This window comes from Aptenodytes patagonicus, chromosome 1 (genome assembly GCF_965638725.1).
Source record: "Aptenodytes patagonicus chromosome 1, bAptPat1.pri.cur, whole genome shotgun sequence".
NCBI classification, from domain to species: domain Eukaryota; kingdom Metazoa; phylum Chordata; class Aves; order Sphenisciformes; family Spheniscidae; genus Aptenodytes; species Aptenodytes patagonicus.
Window position 1 is genome coordinate 201,208,830 of NC_134949.1, and position 23,624 is coordinate 201,232,453.

At 34.6% G+C, this 23,624-nt stretch overlaps 1 protein-coding gene across 5 annotated transcripts in view; it reads right to left on the bottom strand.

Annotated features, from left to right (window-relative positions):
• NBEA (neurobeachin) overlaps positions 1-23,624 on the bottom strand; it is a 516,384-nt gene that overhangs the window by 388,824 nt on the left and 103,936 nt on the right. For all 5 annotated transcript variants that reach the window (XM_076364262.1, XM_076364263.1, XM_076364261.1 and 2 more), the window contains exons 6-8: positions 15,817-15,943; positions 7,930-8,049; positions 1,356-1,502 (exon numbers count right to left, since the gene is read on the bottom strand). In XM_076364262.1, coding sequence (XP_076220377.1) covers positions 1,356-1,502; positions 7,930-8,049; positions 15,817-15,943 — 394 coding nt within the window. The remainder of the gene's footprint in view (positions 1-1,355; positions 1,503-7,929; positions 8,050-15,816; positions 15,944-23,624) is intronic.

Genomic DNA, 23,624 nt, shown 5'->3' on the forward strand with positions numbered 1-23,624 from the left:
GCACTGTAATAAGGTTAGTGCAGTAACTACTGGAAACATCATTTAGCGTGAAAGCGTGTATGCCTTATGAACCCCTTCAACACTCACAAAATATTACATAATAATTTTCACTTCTTGAAACAAATGAAAGCATTATTCCTATTTAATATCACTTCAGCATGCTGCTGCAAATCCAGGAACTTCATAAATTCATGAAGATTTACTACATTTATGATTAAGAAGTATAAGGTTACATTACTTTCTTTTGTAAGACCAAAAAAACATTTGCAGAAATATTTGTTCAAACAAAAAACAGTATTAAGTTTGGAATAAAGTACTCCTTGTTTGCACAGGTGATACACTTCTCTTGACTGACTGAACATTTTTAGTTTCAAGGCAGGTTTTAACCATCAACCGTTAGACTTCCTCTTCTCCAAGTAACCTTGACATATATTTGGCTATTCACACTACATACATACCATAAAAGAAATTTTCAGCTGTCACTGTCATTCAAGTGTTAGCTGTCATCAAATGATTTAGAGCAATATTTGCAGCACACCAAATTAATATTATTAGAATCAAAATGTTGATTTTTACTTGCTATTTGTAAAAGTTTTTATTTTCAGAGTGTATGATATATACTAAAAAACTGAAAGTCTACTTCAGATGATAGTGAAAATTTCACAAATCAGAAAAAGAAAATTTGGAAATAATTGATGGTAGAAATTCAATAGTCTTTAGCTGGGGTTCGATTCATTTTCAAGTCTTCTCCACTAGGCAGTTTCTGCAGACTTCTGAAAAGTATCTGCATTATTTTTATTGATGAAATAATACTATACACAGCCATTCCATGACATAAGTGATTGTTCATACTAGAGATCCAAGTTTATGCATGCACCATTAATTTGTCCAAACTGTCTCCTAAATGTCACTGGCAAAGCATGAGTAAAAAGCTCAACTTTTACTTCAGTAGAACTGTTTGAAACTGCATTTGAACAGAACTGGTTTATTATGCCTTGCTGAATGTTAATCTGCCTTAACTCAGGTTTTAAACACGAAGAGCAGAGAAGAAAGTTATTCCCCTGGTATTCAGTACACCAAATACAAAATTGCTCTAATCTGATTATGACCCACAGTCATAAATTTCACATACAAACACGTTTCAGCTATGCTTTAAAGAAACAACTTGCATCTTTCAAAAAGCTGGTGGAAATTAAGGTTAGTTAGGATACTTGCAGAAATACTTTTTTGCTGAAAACAAATAAATAGCTCTACATGAACCTAAGAGGAATATCTACATGCATACCTATCTTTCAACTATATCTATCAATTATTTTCTTTTTCCAGTTTCACATTTTTTTAAGTCCCATTATTACCTTATATCCAGGTCCTAACTGATGTATTGCAAAAATTTGTGCTGGGTTGAGTGCTTCAGTGAATACGTATACTGCTCCAAGCTGGCCACAAAACACTCTATTAGCATCAGCAGTCTCCGAAGAGCCAAGAAAACATTTATCATAGCTCTGTATCAGAAAGAGGCAATGTTAATTAAGTTTAGTCATACAAACTATACAATGAAATAATATTAATGTACAGCTACTGAAGCCAAAAAATAAAGGGAGTCTGTAATTAAGAAAACAAATCAATCATTTATTACTTCAGTACCTGATTGCCTGTAGTGAACAATTCCATTTTGAATACCGTAGTGTTAATTGTTTTACAGGTCAGAAATACAATGCTGTTATGACGGGCTGCTAGGATTTGTTTTTTATTAATTGTTCAACATACAACAGAGAAAATTAGAACAGTACATTGAAGTACCGAATAACCTTCCCTATTGCCTTCTATGAAATATGAAAGCTTTGTAAGTATAATGAAAACTCCCACTGCTAACACACAAGAACAGGCACTGAAATGTGCTCTTCTTCCACTGTTGTGCTAACAGAGTTAAACATCTCTAGCAGAAAAAAACAAATACGATTTTTTCTAGTTTGCAACTGGTGCACAGTCTTCCTCTATGACCACAGCCTATAATGATTTGGTTTGACCTTAGAACTCCTCTTCTGTCTTCTTCCACAGTCACAAGAGTTGTTATTTTCCATTCCTCCTTCCAACAACTATGCCTCTGCACAAAGACCTTCTGCAGTTCTCCATCTGTCCATTTCCTATTATTTCAGATTTGAAGTGTTTTTCTGTGGCTTCCCCCCCCCCCCCAATTTAAATTTATTTTGCAAGAATTAGGTTAAGTTTTGGTGCTTCCAAGAAAAAAGGCTTTCAGATGAAACAAAGTTTAGAACTTAACTGCCTAGAATAAAGATCTGGGGAACTGGAAAACAAGAAGTAGCACAAGAGGGCAACAACACGAAGCACGAGGATCTTTGCAAGGCTATTCTCTCAGCTTCCTTAAGTCATATGTACTTTACTTAATGGAAACAAGGATCAGGCCTCACTTTTTGAGCTGAATCAGCAAACCAGTAGAATCTGCATTAGGAAGCCTGCTTTTTTATCTTGCTTGGCTGCTGAGTTTTACCCTAAGAAAAACTTTTGTCAGTCTGGAGAATGGAATCAAATATGGTGAACTGCTACAGTAACTGATCGAGGTGGGTAAGCTATTAACAAGGAAAAGGAGACTGTCTAAAGAGTTAGGAGGAAGTCAAAGATCTGGAGCTCAGCTTTACAATGAGGTGAGGTAAGAAGTATCCAGGATTTTATCTCTGATTTATCCTCCTTTTGACCAAATACCTCTTAATTTTTTTCCCTTGGCATTTCTAATTTTTTTTTATAATTTTTTTGGACAAAACTAAAAAAAATTCTGAAAAAAAATACATCAAAATTGATTCATAAAGTGTGCATATCCAGGATGCACAGTACAAAAGATGTGCTATGAGAGCACTTTGACTTCTGGTAGATCTAACGGTGAAAATTCCTAATGAACTAACTGAAAATTGTTAAAGTCTTGCTTAGCCTTCAAGGCTTTACTGATACCTGTGCCATTACTGTCAGAAAGCGTTAAGTCAATTCATGTTGAGCAACTGCCATTTTTAATGGTTATTTGAGGAATTTGTCTGAGCTACTGATGCCACCCTTTTTCCTAGTTTACACTTACAAATTCTGAGACATACATTCCTGCCTATTACAAGGGTATTTTCCTGGATTCTTCTAGTTATCATTAATTGTACAACAGCCATTGTAGCTCTCAATAGATTCTGAGTTTTACATATAATCACACTGTAGATCTGTTAACCTGTAGTAATTTCCAGTTCTGTCTTTTTCCATTCTTACCAGATTACACTTTCCCATTTTCTGGTGCTTCATTCTGGATTAGGTGCTTCCATTATTTTTAATTGGAGGGGAGGGCTAACTCCTGATTGTCTGGTAATTTTTATTTACTTCTGTTACAGACGCCAAACAATCTGTAAACCTGATTTATTTATTTATTTATTTAAAAATCAGCACCTAATACTCATAGCTCATTTGATCTTCCTCCAACCATCTCACATTTCCACATTTTTAAATCTGACGGATACCAACTGATCCAAGTTTGTTTGCCTATTTCTGTACATCCCTGGTAGTGTGTCATTAATGACCCCAACATGAGGTGACTGACAGATCTGCTTCATTCAGTGCCTTGGTCCAAATCCTCCTATTTTATTTACATAAAAAATTAAACTCTTGGGACTTATGGACCTTGTTACTTAAAGACATAACTTTATCCTTAATATTCTTGATAAGCCTTCTTTCAAATGCAGCCCAAATGCTACTGATGTCATCAATCTGTTGGCTTTTCACCACTTACGTCAACATTTTAAATCCTTCTACAGTTCCCTCATCCTACAACGGAAATGCAAAGTTCCGTGAAAGGCATCAGGACATCATCAAGTTTAAATTCATCCAGCTATCTGAACAAAAGTCTTCCACCAAACCTCAGTATGCCCATATTCTACACCTTGAAGAGAAGTTTTATGCTTTCTCTCATGTTGCTTCCCATAACTGGGGAAAATTCCTAATCTAACAGCTGTAATAGCCAAACTCTTCCCATTTAACTTCCATCTCAAAGTGTATTTGATCTCTTATAAAAAAGTAACTCCATAAGGCATACAGAGCTGATTATGGCTACTGACCAGCAGGCAATTGCACACATTTGATTATGTTATACCCTGTCATGCATTTCACTTCATCTTTTTGTCATACTCTCTAGCTATATTTATTCCTTGGAATATAAACTCAGTGAGTTATTTACCACTAGCTACTGTATCTTGTGTAGCATCCTAACACAATGAATCTCAGCATTGCTATGTTTTTTATGTTTCATTAAATAGTAATAATGAAGTCAGAGCCAAAAATGGCTCTATGGAAACAGTGTATCAGCACCATTCACAATAGAAACAGCTATACAAAGAAGTTTACAGTGTCTTCCCCTTTTTCATCCACACTCGCATCTTCCCTCTAACATTTTGGCTGAACATTGTGCAACATTTTTAATATATGGAGGTCCCCTCAATAAAATGAAAAATCTCAGAGAAGATTTGAGTGATTTAGAGTTTTGCATAGATGACACATTTTGCAAATCCCTAGACAAAAACATGTCTATTAAGACAACATACATTTGGGAACAATACGGATGTGAAGCCTTAATGACTACTTCATGTAATATCCTATATCTTGCTGCCCATATTACAGAAACAGTTAAGAACCCAGTGACTTCATGGCTGTGTATAAATAAAAATGAATTAGAAGAAATACAAGGAAAAAAAATCGTTAAAAATGAAAAAAAAGCGCATCTTTTTAAACTTTCACCCTTTTTGTCATCTGCATCTTTACTTCAGTGTCTTCCAGGGTACACATGAAAATTGTAGACTGAGGTATTCTTCAGTTCTTGTTTAGATACAAGAGGTAAATGTCAGATATTAAAAAAAAGGTCATAAAAATATAAGAGAATTGTAATGCAAGATCAATCTGGGAAAAAATAAAATAAACAAAATTAACAGTCTTTACCAAGACAAAACTTATGCTTAAAAAAAAAAATAAATTCAACTCAGTCTCTTAATCTTAAATTCAATAATGCAAATCTAATGAATGTTTTATTAATCTAAAAAAAAAATTAATCATAATGCATTTTGTTCAGTGGTAACTTTGACACAGTAAGCAACTGAAAAATCTTGTCTTCATTATATTTTGTGTTTTAAACACTACATCTCAATTATCTTACAATGCTCTTGTATAAGAAAAGACTGAAAAGAGTAAGATGCACTTAGTCAACAATATGCAACTCCTGTCCCTTTCTCAGTTTTCATTATCTGTTTTTGCAACATGCACTGTTAAATCTATCAGTATAATCTACATAAATAGTTATCAACAATATATGATGTAAAGAAAGAAGAATGATTGGCTGACTTGCACAGTTTTTTTCTTTTCCCCCAAAGCGATTATGGTAAGATATTTTCTTGTCATCTTGCAGGAAGCTAAAGTTATATCCAAGTGGAAGAGTATGAAGGTAGAAGTTAACAAATAAGCTGAATAATAGCTCAAGACTTTTCATGGGAATACTTTTAACAACTCAACCTTTAGATGAAACAAGAAAGTTCTAATGCAGTTAAAACAAGAACTTCTTTTCCTAGCTAAGGTATAATAGTGCTAAGGAGCCTACATACGCACTCCCCTATTTTCCTTTTCATGCCTTTTACACAGTTGCATTCATACATCTTTCCTGAATTTCTCCTACTTCCTATTCTACTTCCTACTTCTGATATAACAGTTTTCTGCTATTAAAAAATAGAGAGCTAAGGATAACTAGTGTCTTTCATAACAGTCTATTCTCCAGCGGACAAAGTAAAACCTTAGCAGAAACTTAAAAGACATATCAAAACATCTAAAGCTTGGTAAACCAATCCCCACCTTAAGAAAAGATTGTACTTCTGTTACACAAGAAAGTAGAAAGGAATACTGTGAAGAAAACATGAATAGAAGGAGCAGCTCTTCCTGCTAAGCATTTATCATTAAGGATTACAGATCCCCACACCGTACAAAGAGTAACTCAGCCCAGATCCTCCGAGATCTCAGCTGGCTTTTCAATCATCGCATTCTCACCTATCACAAAAATGTTTATATTACCAAGGAGAAACCATGCTCTGCAAAAACTGAAAGGCTTGCCTTTTCTTGCAAGTAGAAATGCTACCAAGAAAACAAAGAATGATTATCAGAAGCTTTGGCAAGCAGAGCCCTCCTACTTTAATTAACATGTAATATTTAAACTCTCCCTTTCAAATCCAACTTTGTCTCTAGAATTTAGCAAAAGACAGTTAATTTTCTTAAGTACAAAAGAGCTTCCTTATCCTATACAGGCAGTCAGAAACAACTGAGAATTATACTATAAATAAGAAATAACAAAAGTGTAGCAAGCCCATGAATCAAGCACCTCTGAAAGTCTAGCACAGCTTTAGCTGAAGGCAAAGCACAAGAGAATCGTTTTGTCTGCCTTCCCCATCCAAAACTTTGGGCCAGAAAGAGTGCCTATCTTCTGCATCGTTAGGTGTAGACTCTCAAACCTTCCAAAGTAGAATGCACAAAAAGAGAGCACAAAAAAAAAAATTTTGAAACTTATCTAGATTTCATTAAAAGAATTTAAATATAAAAAAATAGGAATAGATGTATTTCCTGTAAGAATATACTGTTAATTTGAACTCAGTCCAATTAATAGATACAGGTGTATTTACAGGTATACACGCAATCTTCTCCAGGTAAAAATGACCGGTTTCTGCCTGTGGGACAAGCAGATGCAAGATCACTGTGTCTTTGCTCTGAGCTGACTAATGCTATGCAACAGTATGTCTCTCAATATCTTTTAACTGGTTTGGATGGCCAATAAGGGAGGACATCTCTCTGTAAAAGTTTACTACCCAAGAAAACTGCTCAGTATTTCAGGGATGAAATTCCGTAGCAGTTAATTTGTACTTGCTAACAATATTAATTAAATATTAATTTGTCCCTGCCCATGGCAGAGGGGTTGGACTAGGTGACCTTTAAAGGTCCCTTCCAACCCAAATTATTCTATGATTCTATGATTAATACCTTAACACTTAGCACAGCATTTTTAATATTGGTCAACTGCCTATTTACTAATGTCAAGTCAAACAAAAAAAGGCAAAATATACTTGTTACTGGGAGACAGATGTAAGACTTCAGACTTTGCTTAATACTATAAATCTCTTGACACTTCTCTATGCTTCTGTTTTCTAGCTTTTACTTTTTGTCTATCTATCTTGTTGGTTTAACACTGTAAACTCTGCATAGAAGAAAAGATCTCTTACTATACTTGTACAGTGCTTAAAACAGTATGACTCTGATCATAGTTCAGGCTACTCAGTTCTACTGCAATTAAAAAACCTACTTAAAATGTAATGTTCAATAACACAAAAAGCACAGAAATCTTTTAACCATTTACAAATATGTCCTCTTGAATCCAACACAGAACTTAATGTGATACAAAAATGAGTACTTTTGTATACATTGGCAGTATGCATAGTCATTTGGCAGAATGAATCAGTTTTTCTTAAGGACTTTTCTCAAGCTAAATCTGTAAAATCTGTAACTCTACCACATTTTCCTATGAAAAAAGCTAAGTATTAATGCATTGTTATCAGTGTCCTCTATACGGTATCACATATTAAAAATATTAGCTACAACAGTCTCTCCAAAGAAAATCTCTGAAAATTTCATTAAAATAGCTATGCAAAATACAGCCAAAAAAATCCCCAATATTCTAAAAAATATTAATATATAAAATCAATATTACAATATTTTATTAAGTACATAACTAAGGAAGATAGTTAAAAAGTTAAAAAAAGATAGAAAATTTGCAAAGATGTAGTGAAAACAAATATAGTACTTTTTTTCTTTTTCAATTTACTTTAAAATGAAAAGCTATGAGAAAGGAAAAAAATAAAATCTTACATCATTCGTGTTAACATGCCAGGCCATGTCACCATAGGATACCAGCTGACCATTCACGTAACATCGTATTTCACTGTTTCTCCATCGATTATAGATGTGTACAATGCTTATCATGTACCACTGGAAAGACATGAAAAATCAGTATATAGTGGCAGTTTTTGTGCTATAAAACATAAAGTTAATGAATGGTATTAAAAATAAGTGACCAGCCTTGTAAAGTTATACAAACAGATGAATCCTTGCAAACTCATAAAATTAAAAGTCAAGTCAGTGGAACTTCAAGAAGTAGAACCGTGCCTAAATGTAATGATGTACCTACCTGCATCCCTTTATGGGATTAGAACCAAAAATGCATACATACAGTTAAAAAGTTGAATAAACTTCCATTCCTGAAAGCGTAATTTAATTGTGTTACTCTGTAACACAAAACACAACTGAGTTCTGATGGGAAATCCAGTTCTATGTGCACTTACCTTAACAAATTCATATCACATATCTCTGCCTTTTCATCATAGCTCTCTGTCAGAAATTATTAAATAAAAGGAAAAAATTTACAACAGGAAATTTTACAGCCCAGTTTAAGATGTCATCCTGATTGCTTCATATGATTTTCTTCCTCTGTTCATTCCCATTCCACCAATTTTTGGACAACTGTCATATCATTAAAAATGCATTATATAATCAAACAGAGAAACTATGGTGATCTTTCAAATAATCTGTTCAACAGGAATCATTATGTCCATGATAAGTAAGTTCAAGAAGAAAAGCTTAGGTTTCTTTTAAAACCAAACCTTTAAACTCATCTAAGACTAGGAATGGAAATTTAATCTTTAAGATCTGCAAATCAACTCATACTTAACTATAATGGGTGTCTGTATTATTTCAAAATATATACAAACCAGACAAAAATGGACATACTTGAGAAAGTCCAGAAAGGGCCACAAAGATGATTAAGTGATTGAAGCCTCTGACACATGAGGAGAGGCTGAGCTATGGGTCTGTTTAGCCTGGAGAAGAGAAGGCTCAGGGGGATCTTATCCATGTGTATAAATACTTGATGGGCAGGGGATAAAGAAGATGGAGCCAGAGACTTCTCACTAGTATCTAGTGACAGGACAAGAGGCAACAGACACAAATTGAAATACAGGAAACTCCATTTAAACATATGTAAGAAGGGTGGTAGTAAGCAGTAAGAATAGTCAAACACTAGCACAGGTTGCTCAGAGAAACTGTGGAGTCTCCTTGCTTGGAGATATTCAAAACCTGACTGGACAACATCCAGAGCAACCTGATCTAGGTGTCCCTTCTTTGAACAGTGGGTGAGACTAGACTGTCTCAACACATCCCTTTCCAATCTTACTGATTCTGTGAAAAAGTCAGCTCATCTGCCTTGAAACACCATTTCATATTTTAATAATTTGGAAAAGTGATTTACAATTTACTTGTCTTCCCTTTCTTGGTATCTGTTTCAATTATTATCTTTTGATTTTTATGTTCAGCTAAGTCTCTTTTTTTTTAAAGCAGAAAACTTCTGCATCCCTTGGGGCATTATTTTAATAAGTCACTTGGTGAGTCTCTCCCTGAGCTGGGGTAAGCAGATGCAGAGCTTACTAATATAAAAACCTGCCTCTCTGCATCAGAGAAAATAAAAGCCAAAAGTTTTCACATGTTGATTTTGAAATCAGATGGAGCACAGAATTACAAATAAAAAGAGCATGCAGCAAAATATATTTTGATAATAAACATTGCAGTAGCCCTCTAATTGAGCTGTATTCTGTTACATATCTATAATATCTCTATATATCTATATACACATCTGTTTCCACATCTGTTTCCAGGCCTTTAAAAATATATTTTCATTTTTCCCTCCTTAAAACCTACAGTTAACAGAAGGGGGGAAAAACCCTACTAATCATACAACAGTAAATAAGTATCTCACTTCTTGCATATCCAAGTAAACAGATTTATTGGGCAATACTAGGTTAAGGACATACTGCTACAGCTTTGGCTTCTGAAGTCACGTGTGTCCAGTCTAATTTTTTGTTTTCCAAGCAACCATGAACAAAGTATTTTTTGTAGGCCACTGCCCCCCCCCCCAAAAAAAAAAAAATCAAAAAACAAACCCACAACTCAATAAGCAAATGTTGTTCCCCATTTTGTAGGCAGATTCTACTTCAGAAAGGAACACCCACCATAAATACAACAAAATATTCATAACTCAAAGTCTAGAAGCTTAACTGGTGACTATGCTAATCAGAAACTAAGTGCAAACCGCATGACTAGAGCTCTGCTTTCATCAACACTTCTTTTCCAAAGCTTCCACACCACCTAACATAAATCTCTTAGAAGAAAAGCTCCCTTGTCCTGTTTCCTTCAAAGGTTAATTTACCAATAATCCCCACTAAGTGATGATGATTTTAAATACTTTCATCCCAGCAGCAGGCGTTCTTTGCAATAGCACTATTCAAAGTTGTACCTTTTATAACTATTTACTCATATTTCCAGTTCTGATACTTTTGTAGCAGAAATCAGCTGACAACCATAAGCCCCAAGCTTTATCCATTTATCTTCTATCTGTGGTTTTTCTTTTACAGTGCTTTAAGAGCATTTCTGACAACATACCAGTTTGTAAGACTGTCCCTGTGTGTAGCTTAAGCTTAATAGACGACTCATTCATTTGGAAATAAATAGTTCATTATTTTTGTTGAAACACTATCCACAGAGCCTGTAAGGAACTAAAATGAGCAATGTTATCTTGGGAGAGCTTTGGTGTCCATGTCAAACTTTAGGAAAATGATATAATCTACTTTTTATAACCTTTTTTTCCCCCATGTTAACTCCCATTCATGCACATGCAGCTTCTTTTAGTCCAAGTCTCCTTTCTTCCATGCAACCTTTTTGAACCTTTAGCATTGCCGCTATGTCAGAGCACGACCAATGTCTGCTACTCTGACCCACAAGGCAAGCTCTACAAAAAAACATCGAGCTTTTCTTTACTTGAATACATGTGCACACACACGTGCATGCACAGAGTCTGTCCCAGCTCGTTATCATAACTAATCCAGTAAAAAAATTGCTTTTTTGCCTCCTGCACTTGAATTAACTAAATTTACATCTTGAATTGTAATTTCTTTTTAGCCAGGGAAGTATTCAAGTATTAAAAAATGGTTTACTCTTTGTGTTGTATTTGTCACTAGTATCAATCTAGATAAAATGAGTAACATGGGTTTTCAAAGCTAGTTCCTAAAATAGAGGATGACAAACTCCACTGAGTTAAGTCCATAATGCATTCTTATCAACACGAAAATAAAGGTCCTTCTGAGATTCCTGCTTGCTCACATGATTCATATCCTTCCATCCCTGTATTTTAATATAAATTCTCTTATCACATGATAGCGTAATTTCTTTAAGGCTTTCAGAGGAGTATAATGCCTCAAGTTCTTGGGGCATATGCCACATAGCATGTATTAACTGGCTCACAAACCTGTTCTTATGCACAGTAAGAATCCTTCAAATAATTCAACAGAAGTGGGGGACAAGACTTCCAGTGCAATATTGCATTGCTTTGTCCCCGATATGTTTATCTATGTGTTTTCTAATCCTTCTTTTTCATTTTTCTAGCTTCTACCCCATTTTGATGGTTAAGAAATCAGGCATGATAATATGTAATTCTAAATATCAGCAAAGCCTTTTTCTAAAATTTGTATAATTTTCCGTCACCCATTTGTTTGACAAAATAGATTATATACCACAATTAAAAGTTTGGCAAATTTCATATTCAGATGTCTTTGGAACTTGGGGGTGCCTACTGTAAGGTCCTGGCAATTAATTACTCCCTCTTATATTGATTTCTATACCTCTTCTACTAAGATTTCAATTTGAGACACTTCCTCTGACTCATCCCCATTGACTCGTCTTGTAGTAAACAATGATGAAATTAATTCATTTAGCTTTTTTGTTATGATACTATATTCTTCATGGGCTCCTATTAAGCCTTAGTCATCTAATTGCCCCTATGGACTAGAAAAAAAAATTTGAATTGTCTTATCATTTTACATATAATTTGCTATAACTTATACTTTTCTAAGTATTCTTCATTTTGATACAACTTCCACTTTCTGAACAACTTCTTTTTACTTACAATGGTCTCTACTTTGCTATTTATCTGTGCTCAGATACATTGTGAGGAGCTTTTCAACCTTTTATTGGATTTTTTGGACTAATGGTATATTTGCTCTTAGCCTTTTGTATTTTTGCATTTAAACAATTTCTCTAGCACTATCAAACACCTCCATCTTTTAACTGCTCCTCTTCTTTTTTTTTTTTTTTAAGAAGTGAAGGCAGTTTTTTGCAGTTCCTTTAAAATTAAAAATAGCAAATCCTGCATATCCAAGCATATTCTGTATTTTTCAAGACAAAGTCAAGCAAGAGTCAACCTCTGAGCTCTCTAAAAGTTTCAGAAAGAAATAAATCCAAATGCTTCTGGTATTTAAAAGTTTGAACTCTCGTCCCAGTAAGATGCCACCTAGTTTATAGCAAAGTAGTGTAAGCTTCTTTACACTAGTATGCTTTCTGGTCTTCCCCAGTTCATCACAGATACTATAACCATCCTTATCATGTGGCTAACAATTTAATCTGAATAGTATGGTTTTCCTACTTAGTTACTGATCTTCAGTGCACAGAAACTCTGTTATTTACTGTTACTATAAACTTATTTATCTGATTAGGTTAAGTCTTTAATACAGGGCATCACTCCTGTGTTGGCAAGACCTGCCCCACTGTCACTCATAACTGCAAGTACAATTTGAAATGCGTTCCCACTGACGGTCAAGTCAACAAAGCTTCTGATACTTCTATTATGGCAATAACCTCATTTGAAATAGACATTCCAGTTTCTCTTTTATTTTTTTAGATATGTAGAAGCAAGCATATATTTATGTCTCATAATTTCCTATTACCTATGTCTCATTTATGTGAATGTTCTTTGCTGATGTTGTACAGGCATTTTGTTGATTTCTTTCCTATTCTGTATCTGAGGACATGGTTTTCAGGACTTACTGCTACACAATAAACCAAACCAAGTTGTATAATCTCACACAATTTTTCTTCAACTTTTAGTTGAAAAATTCCTTTTTTTTTTAAATTTTCAAAGTCAGTAATACAATTTTCTTTGTAAGTTCATTCTACAGTCTCCTTCCCTATATCATTTTCTCAAAAATGCACCAAGATCATGTCTCTCTGCTATAACAAGAGCTTCCTTAGGTAGTACTCAAAGACACTTCAGATAACAGCCTGTCAATTTTTTATACTGCTGAAATCTGTCAGGCTTAATCACCCACTGCTGAGCAAGTCATATTCCTACTCTATAGCGCAGTACAATCAGAGAGATGAGGCATCACACACTAAGTATTTCCAAAATGTGCAACTTATTTCAGTCCATACTACAATTAGTAAAGTGTTCAGGATTAGAAACACCAAAAAAAAGCTGTTTGCTCTTGACTACAGTGCTTTCCTGTTCATACTTTTACAAGGATTGATACTGAGGCTGGAACTCCAGGGAGTGAAAATTACTGGGGGTTACTAATACACAAAAATTTCACTTTGGAGTCCCAGAAAGCAGTATAGACATATTAAACACAACACTGCCAAAGCTAGTTTAGCTCTATTGAGAGGTCAGTCTATTATACTACACCCACATTTTCTATTTGGGGATATGATGACCAAATTTCTCCATGTATTTTTATAAATACTTGCTTTTATAATGTTGTTAAAATACACTAATTAAAATCTAAACTAACCACTTAACACGCCTTAAAGTTTTAAATTAAGATTACATATTATTCTGTGAATGGTGTCATACGACATAGTTAACAGAGGGAAGATCTTCACATGAACATATTAACTTTCTGATCTGCCTACATAAAGCTTTTGACCAGGTGGCTTGAATATATAATTTTACTGTGATTCAACAAAAGTAAAAAACCCCACATTATTCAGACATTTAATGAGAATGATGTTTCTGGCAAAGGCTATTGCTGAAATGTCTACATCTGTAAGCAAATGGCTAGAAAATAGTATGACAAAATAGTATGACAAAATTCTAGCACATGGCTAGAAAACAGATGACAAAAATCACACTTCTCAAGTTAGCATTTGGACAGTAAGCTGCTTTGTAAATGGGTACACATTTTTTCAGTACGTATCTACACATTCAATGCTTGCACAGTGGAACCAATGTAATACCTAAATCACACGAAGAAAATCAATGTTAAAACAGGATATGTTTTGACTTGTTAGAGCCAGGAATTGTATTTGACAGGTTTTCTTTCCTCCATTATGCATTATATACCTTCCCACACACATGTACACACAAGTTATTAATGGAAAAATATATCATATGAAACCACTTGCAAATATATTCTAGAAGATTTATTTCAAATACTTTCTAAATCTGACATACAACCCAAAGTGTATGAAGCACGATCTTTGAGAAATATAAAACTGGCATGGAAGTTATATTTGGACATACTTCAGCAGATCAGCAGATTATGATTTGAAACTGATATTCATATAATGAGATATACATGTACTAGTATTTCAGAAGTAACTATTTTAAGTAGAATAGCAAGAGCTAGAATTTTCCAGGGATGGCATAAAGGAAACTAGTCATTCATAATAAAAATTATTAAAAGAATGTCTTGCTAAAATATGAAAGACTGCTTCTGCATCAAGTAAAGAAATGATCAGCTAGATCCCGAAAGCTAGTTATCAGTAATATAATCCAAAAGTTAACAACTCCATTTGTTCCTAGGTTGAGTGTTTATCAGTAGCATCAGATGTGCTACTTTAAAAGAAAATTGAACTGTCATCAAAACTCTTTTCTGGCTATAGAAGTAAATAAAATTTGCAAAACAGAATTGATTCATTTCAATACACTCAGCAGATATGTGTTCATAAGGCTTTACACATCCCTGAGTAATATGCTAGAAAATGACATTACTATGTTTTAAAAAACTACAAATGACCTCAAAGCTACATGACAGAATTAGAATTAGAATTAGTGATTTTGAATCACAAATACGCACCGAGAAAAACAGTAGAACATAAAGCTGATGAGTGAACAATGGCATTCCCTCCCTAAGAGATTGGTTTCTCAAAACACAACAAGCACTGAAATTCACTATACAAATACTAAGGCCACAGAAAAAGAAATGAGCTTCACAGGAAAATATATACAAGGTTGCTATCAATGACAAACACATAATATTCACTCTACAGAAAAGTCAATGCTTCAGTCAACTAACTGAAATATTGAAGCCAGCAGAATCACTGTTCTCCTAGGACTACTAGGCCTACAATAGAAATGAACACTAATATGATCTAGAGAAATAATCAAGATTTACTATGAAAAATGAGAAATCCCAAAACACCACTGACATAGAAAGACATACAAGAAAGTTCAGAGCCTTATATCCCCCAGCAAGAGACAACAAAACTCTAGCATTGCCAGCAAAACTCTTCCAGACATTGGCACCAAAGTTACCAAGTACAGAATGTTCAGAAATAGAATGACAACCTTTTAAAAATAAAATACAACCATTTTAAAAATACTCAAAATTCTTCTCTATCTGCAGCTAGTTAAGCAGTATTTTTAAGAACAAGTTGACTTTATAGAAGTGTTACTTTATAAATTATTATATAATTATTTTTCTTGAATTTATTCTTGTCGGTAACTGACATAAAACTTTGCACAACCATCAGAGAAGCTACTTATAAATCGGAAATTATTAGTAACACTATGGTACTAAAGGGATTTAGCCCTTCTTCCCAGGAGCATTTTGTCACATTTTCAATGTTATTCTTTATTGTAAATATCATTTTGCTTACCTTGCGTGGCTGAAAGTCATACTTCACACAGTGCTGGAAACCTTTGCCTTTTGACTTCAATGACGTAACTATTAAGCAGTTGCCAACAAAATGAGCGGAATACCCAACACCTTTGCTAGTACGAAAACTGAAAAGAAAGAATTATTAATGAAATTGGAAAAAGGGGAATTATTGTATAATAAAAAGTTCCAAATATTACTTTAAATTGCTGTGAGAAAGAAAAGAAATTAGTACCTGGAACGGTGAACTTAATTTCCTTTATATCTTCTCTCCCCACCATTTTTTGGGGGAGAGCTACTAACCTTCATCACTTATTTGATTCCAGGCTACATTCTGACAATCAGTACTCTTCTTTTTTTTTTTCTTTACAAAAATCCAAGATGGTAAATCTTCTATCTATCAGGTTTTTCCCTCAGTTTTCTAATTCATCATCATTTAAAATAACTCATCTGATTTAAGTTGTAAAGAAAAATCCATCACAGAACAAATGTGAGATACCTTGCAATTTTATGGGGTTCAGAGAACAACGTGGCCAGTGTGACATACAAATTTGGATTCAAGGTAATTACTATGCGCAAGAAGTATTTCTTTTTCAAGACTTATGATTTAGTTAGGCTAATGATCTATGTAATAACATCATCTGAGTTCTGGATTTATTTCATTTGTCAAATTGATAAAGGATTACAATTTTAACAAAATAAGTTTAGTAAGGGTTTCCAGCTTTCTTGTGACAAATATCATAAAGACAGATAATGCAGAAAGCTCATACATTTCTCTGCTTATATTTGAAATCAAAAGCATTGTAAAGAAAACTTCTGGACTTCTTAAAAAACATTTTGCAAAGGTAGCTGGTGGAAATTCATGAATGACATTACAAAGAGCATTTTTAAAAACATAAGTCCATATCTACAGCTATGTCACTTATTCCCTTCTGGAAAGCTACGTACAATAAAGAGAAGTCTGCTATCATTAATATGGAGCATACTTTATAGAGCTTTTAGTCTTTTTTTTTTTTTTTAACTCATTACCAATCAGGTTATAAAAATAACCAATGGCTGAAATACAAGGCCTAAATGGTGAACTTTATCCGTAAATTCTGAAATGAAGTTTTGCAAGTATAATAAAGACACTACTAATTTTGAACATTTGCATATACTCCTGTAGCCCACTAATTAACACTTTCTCATTTCCTTAATGTATGTAACAAAAAATAATTTTATATTACTACAATAATGATGTTTTAAATGGTTTCATTGTTGTAACATTTTCATCAAACACTTTTACTAGGTTTTTCATAGTAACATTAAGAGGTGAGAGGCATATGCAAATACCAAGTTCAGATTTCATCTTACTTAATAGCTGCCGAAATTCTACATCTTTCATCTACCCTACTACACAAATACAATCTTGATTTTAATATGTAGAAAAATTGCATATAGACCTAATTCTATCTTCAGAAACTTACAGTTAAATCTATATGTGTACATTAATGAAGGACAGAATCAGATTTTCCTTTTTCCTCACTGTCAAAAATATAGCTCATAAACCATGACCTTCTGAAAAAAATAAACACCTCACAAGATAGGTGGTGTGACTAGACCCTGAGGTGGCCAGAGCTTAGATGTTCTCCTATGAGGGAATTTTTAAAGGAGGTCAAAAAGAGACATTCAAATTCCCAAATTCTAGAAAGCCACTTTTGTTATGATTAATTAGAATACTTCTATTAAATGTGAAAAACAGGGTGATCAGGCTAAACAGAACGAGTAATAACATCTATAGACGACTCTTCTCCACCCTAATGGGTCCTTGCACAGAGGTCCTTATTTCCAGTCTTGATTTCAGTCATCTTATGAGTTGCAGCATACTATGCCTCATGATCTCTGATCATCAAGCTGGTTCCGTTGGCCTTGAGGCATGCCTTGGTTTGCTCTTTCCCTTTAGCAACTTGTTAAGGTGCTGCAGAAGCTTTATTTTCCCAAATTTTCTAGGCTGTGGTTTCCTCATTTTTCTATCTGCCTCTACATGTCGTACACAATTCTCTTTCCCCTCAAGCTGCTGTGCTGGAAAGGAGCATTATTCCCTGCAACAGCCCTTTGTACAGGCTTCCACACAACCCTTCTTGCAAAAAAAGGGCACTCTTTTTAATAAACCTAAAAAAAAAAAAATCATCTCTAAATAAGCCTAAAATATAATGTAAGAATGAAGAGAAAAATTACATACTGTCCATCACCACTGACCTCAACAGTGAAGACAATTTATAACACTGCCATTCCCCTGCATCTTTTGAAGACTATTTTTAACATGGACCATTTCAGTGATCTGGCTTCCACAATGACCCCATAGGCAGCTATACCCCACAACAAAAGGAACAGTGAACAGCCTCATGGGAGAATATTACTCGTATACGTATTTAACCTACATTACCCATATACACAAATAACCTGCACGACCACACTACTGAATTTTGTACAATAACATGAAGGTTAAAAACATTAAAATACAGCTTTTACAATAAGAACAACTGAATGTGCTGTGGGCTAGTTTGAGACTTTGATTTCCCTGCTTGGGGCTTTATGCCATTCAAATAACTTTTATACCAGGTAGTTGCATCTCTCACAATGCCAAATTTGTTTCTCAGCAACATAAGTCACCTCTACAAGCTAAAATGGTTTTGGCTAACAGAATCCTATTCTGAAAGATACTGAAAAAAATACACAGATTCACTACGTTCTGACATATGGTGTAGTATTATTTGATTAGAGATGTCAAATAAAACTTTTTTTTTAAATTACCAACAGCCAATCATTGTAAATACCATCATGTTTTTGCCTGATAAAACATTATTAAAATTGTGTAAAATATATCCTACTACTTAGAATAGGAGCTAGTAAGCATTTTGTTATTCACTGAGAACACTGTATTAAAAAAAAAAAAAAAAAAGAATGGTTCTTGAAGAAATGTCTACACCTTTAAAATTTTTCACTTTCCTAACCCCCCAAGTTACTGGGCTGATTTTGTCACCATTATGGTCAAAACAGACTGTTCCTGAAATTTTAAACACTGAATTGTCCTTACATGTGTAAATTCCTGGAGTTCAGCATATGAAGACAAGAACGAAAAGAAATAATGAAAAAATATTTCATTTCTTAGCAGGATTCTTCATCTTAGAATAGAATGAATGATTTTCTAAACATGAAGCTTAGCCAAGATTTTACTTTTTTTTTTGCCCAAATGAATTAGCATTCTAATACAGCAGTAGTTGAGAAACTGAGAACTCAAATATGTTCTCTGTTTACCTCAACATTATAATATACAGATTATGTTAATCTTCACATTTTATTTCTTGCCAAAGGTAAAGTAGGCTAGGACTGGTCTCAAGTATACTGCACAGAAATTCTCTTACCAATTACCTACACACGCAGAGCTTGCCACATCCAAAGATGAAATGCACAGAGACAAGAGCAGTACTGTCAAGACCCATATGGTTTTATGAGCCTTTAACTACCTCACATAGCAGCTGGTATACGATTTTAGACAGATCGTTCATAAAGCCCTTATAGTTATGTTTCATTTCAGCCAGTTTCTCAAAGCAGCTACTGGGTGTTAATATAATTCAATAGCAGGTAAGCATTCTTCCATCCACTGGTGAAACTGTTTAGAGATTCCTGTTTCTTTAGCTTAGGATTTTACAAGCAATTTAACATATGATCATAGTACTGAGATTGAGAAGATATTAATTCATTCTTGCCTGAAGGAAAAAAAAAGTTTATTTTCTACTAACTTTGGAATTCCGTTATGTGCTTTTGCAACTGTTCTGCATTATCTCTATTATTATTAGCTCTAGAGAAGGACTGAAAATTCTAGACAGCTTGCTTTGTGGCATTTTGTTTTGGTTTTTTTTTTGTCCCTACATCAGTAAAAACAAAATTTAAAACGCTCCTTCAGAAGTTTTAGCCATTCTTCCATTAAATGGAAGCACTTGGATGTTTTAAGGACAAAAAGCAACAATTATGACAATCCAGCCTCAGCTCACCCTCTAATACGCAGAGCCCAATACACAATTTGAAAGAAAGCACTTCTTAAAAAAAAAACAAAACACACAACACAAAAAACCACCAAAAAACCCAATCTTAATATCTGGATTTATTTTATTTAATTCCAGGCCTTACTTAGAAGTAATGTCACCCCAATCTCCTTTTTTAGCAGAAACAAGTATAGATATTTAGAGGATGGAGACTTCCCAGTTGAGCACACTTAAGGTTAGACCTAAATTCCTAAATTCGCACTGTCTTTATGACAAAGAATCTTCATCTCATTTTTGAGGAAACATTTCCAACGATCTATTAAACTGTGATTATTATTATTATACTGTGTCTTATTATAATTGATAGTTAAAGTGACCATATTATTGTGTGTCTAAAAGTTTGAATTTTCCTATTTCGCTGTCTACCCACTGGATCTCAGATTAAACAATCAATCAACATAAGATTTTGCATAAATTCTGAAAACAGAAGTCAAGAGCATCCTTAATTTCATCACTTTTTTTTTTTTCTTGGAAGGTTTCATTATAAAATGTGTTTTCCAGAGCACAGTTCACTCCAGAGTGTTCTCTGAATAGTATCATTTTTTCCCATGGTCTCTTAAAAGAAGTAGCAATTCTTAACTGTAAATGGTATTCCAGTAATGCTTTTGCCAAGATTTCAGAAAGTGATCACATCACCTTTACTCTCTTCTCTGTTCAGACTATCCTAGAAAACATCACATTAGCTCTTTCAGCTAGAGCAGTTTATGGTTAGTTGGTTACCCACAATAACCCTTGACATCCTTGTGTAATTACTGCTTTCTAATACATAACTGCTAATTCTGTAAGCATGGCAACCATTATTCACTGCTAGGTATATGACGTTGGTTTGCTTATACTAAAATTTGTGCTATAGAATTCTGAATCTTACCATTTGAACCTGACTGCTCTGCAACAAAGCTTTCTCCTTATTGTTATTGATCATCCATGCAAATGTCAAAGACTTCTAATTTTCTTCCAGGATTGTCACACTCGTTTTGTAATTGGTAAAGAAAGCTACAATACTGTTCCAATACACAAGTATTAATAGACTGTCACATAGCAGCTGCCCAACATCATCCTCAGAGATAATTAAAATTATTTGAAAAAAAACAAATTGGCTTACGGTTCTTGAAGCAGCACTTAGCATTTAGCTAATTACAGAACAGTAGCAGTTTTCCCTCACATCTGGCAAATAGGAAAGCATTTCTTTGCTTCCCTTCTCCATTTTTAAGCATTAGTTTTCACATCATGGTCAAGCTGATGTAACAGCTCTCTCCCACCAGAAAGGCCCCTGGCCATTTTTTTCTGCACTCACTTAAAGCCTGGATCATACCTAAGAAGGTGAATGGGAATAGTCAGCATGGATTTACAAATTTGAAATCATCCTTGATCAAACTGATAGCCTTCTACAGTGAGACGATTGGCTTGGAGGATGGAGAGGAAAGCTGTGGATGTTTATCCCAAATTTCTAGCAAGACCTTTCAACACTGTAATAACCTCAATGACAAACATGAAGAATGAGCTACATAAGCGGACAGCAAGGTGGTCTGAAAACTAACTGAACTGCTGGACTAAAAGCATTGTCATCAGTAGTATGAGTCCAGTTGGAGGCCAGTTACTACTGGAGTACCCCAGGGGTCAATACTGGGTCCAATCTTGTCCAGCTTCTTCATTAATAACCTGAATGGTGAGACAGAGTGCACCTTCAGCAAGCTTACAGATGATACAAAATTGGAAGGAGTGGCTGATACACCAGGTAAGTGTGCAGTCATTCAGAGAGACCATAGCAGGTTGGAGAAACAGGCCAACAAGAATCTCATGAAGATCAACAAAGGGAAGTGCAAAGTCCTGCCCCTGAGGAGGAACTGCCCCAAGCACCCGTATATGCTGGGTACTGACCAGCTGGAAATCAGCTTTGCAGAAAGGGACCTGGTAGTCTGGGTGGACAGTAAGTTGACCATGAGCCAGTAATGCGCCCTTGTGGCAAAGGCAGCCAATGGTATCCTGGGCTGCATTAGGAAAAGCATTGCCAGCAGGTTGAGGGAGGGGATCCTTCCCCTGTCCTCAACACTGCAGAGACCACATCTGGAGTACTGTGTCCAGTTCTGGTCTGCACGGTACAAGAAAGACATGGACATACCAGACTAAGTCCAGCAAAGGACTGAATGATCAAACCCTCTGACACATGAGAAGTGGCTGAAATATGGGACTGTTTAGCCTGGAGAAGAGAAGACGTGTACGGTTCTGATGGGTGGGGAGTAAAGAAGACTGAGCCAGAGACTTCTCAGTGATATCCACTGAATGGATGGACAAGATGCAATGGATACAAATTGAAACTGATAAACTTTTTCATTGTGAGGGTGGTCAAAGACTGGTACAGGTTTCCCAGTGAGGTTGTGATGTCTCCATTTGAGAAGATATTCAAAAACCTGACTGGAGAAGGTCCTGAAGAACCTGTTCTAGCTGATGTTGCTTTCAGCACCTCTGCTTCAAATCAGAGTCCTCTTTGAAGTTGTGTACGATACTAAGTTATTGCTTTTAAAATAAAAGTTGTTTAAAAGACAGATGACTTTTAAGAAGAAACTATGGAGAAAGAGTTAATTTATATGACACATTTTTCACCTAGTTAAACAGAAAAAGACATTACATGCCCAAAAAGCACACTGAAAGAAAATAAATCTTTGCTTTGGTATCCTCCTCTTGGTGGTGGTTGTGTGTGACTCAACCTTTCATGTGGCAAAGTCTAAAACCTGTGTAAAGAAGTTTAGATGGATGATTTAGCTTGAATATTTTTCCTGGTTTTAATATTAATTATGGCTTGGTTTAAGCCACTATAGAAAAATGACAAGTATTTGCATTGTTCCTAATTTCCTTCTGAGGTTGGTATATTCAGTTTCTCTTACGTGTATTACATGCACGTTACATTTCCACAGACTCAATTTTGGCATTTGATTTCTGTAGGACTGACTTCTTTCTGTGGCTCATATGAAGCACTTGCAAAGTTCCACCTTGTTAGCCACTGAAGTTTTATTTCCCACTCTTGATAAATACTCTCCTTTTACATATATTCCATAACAAGAGGTAACGTAAGAAAGCGAGACACTGAACTGTAATTAAAGATTTGTGCGTGCAAGTGTCTGTGTTGAGATAACGAGTCATTCATTCAGCATGGATATGCCCAAAGATCATTTGAAGAGTCTGTGCATACAGCAAAATACCTATGCTTACTAGAGAGGTTATCCTTTATGCACTACAGTAAGAGAGTTGAAACTCACTATGTTTTGGGGCTATACTTTCTCTCCAGGTTTCCAAGCTGTAACAACAAAATATAGAAGACATTATTTTGGTATGTTCTCGGTTATGAAAACAGAAAAAGAATGAAAACAAAGAAAAATACACATCAACCATAGGGAAAGATAAACTCATGGAAAAAAAATGTTTTCTGACTCTCCTAGACTCTTTATTCTAATCAATCTAATAAACAGATATTATATTAAGTTACTTACTATAGGTAAATCATACTGCCAGTGGACATTTTTTAAGCAAACATGGAAATGTTAAAGTTGTAGCTAATAAGAAGTATGTTAATTAAAAAATATTCTTTAGAGTATAATGTTAAGGTGAGACCTAGAATTCTTTTGAAGGAAGAAATTCAGGTTTCTTTGATAACACAAAGGGCAGCTTTGTGGGGTTTATTCATTGACATGTTCAAAACCAAACACTCTAATCAAGGAAAAATCTGTTT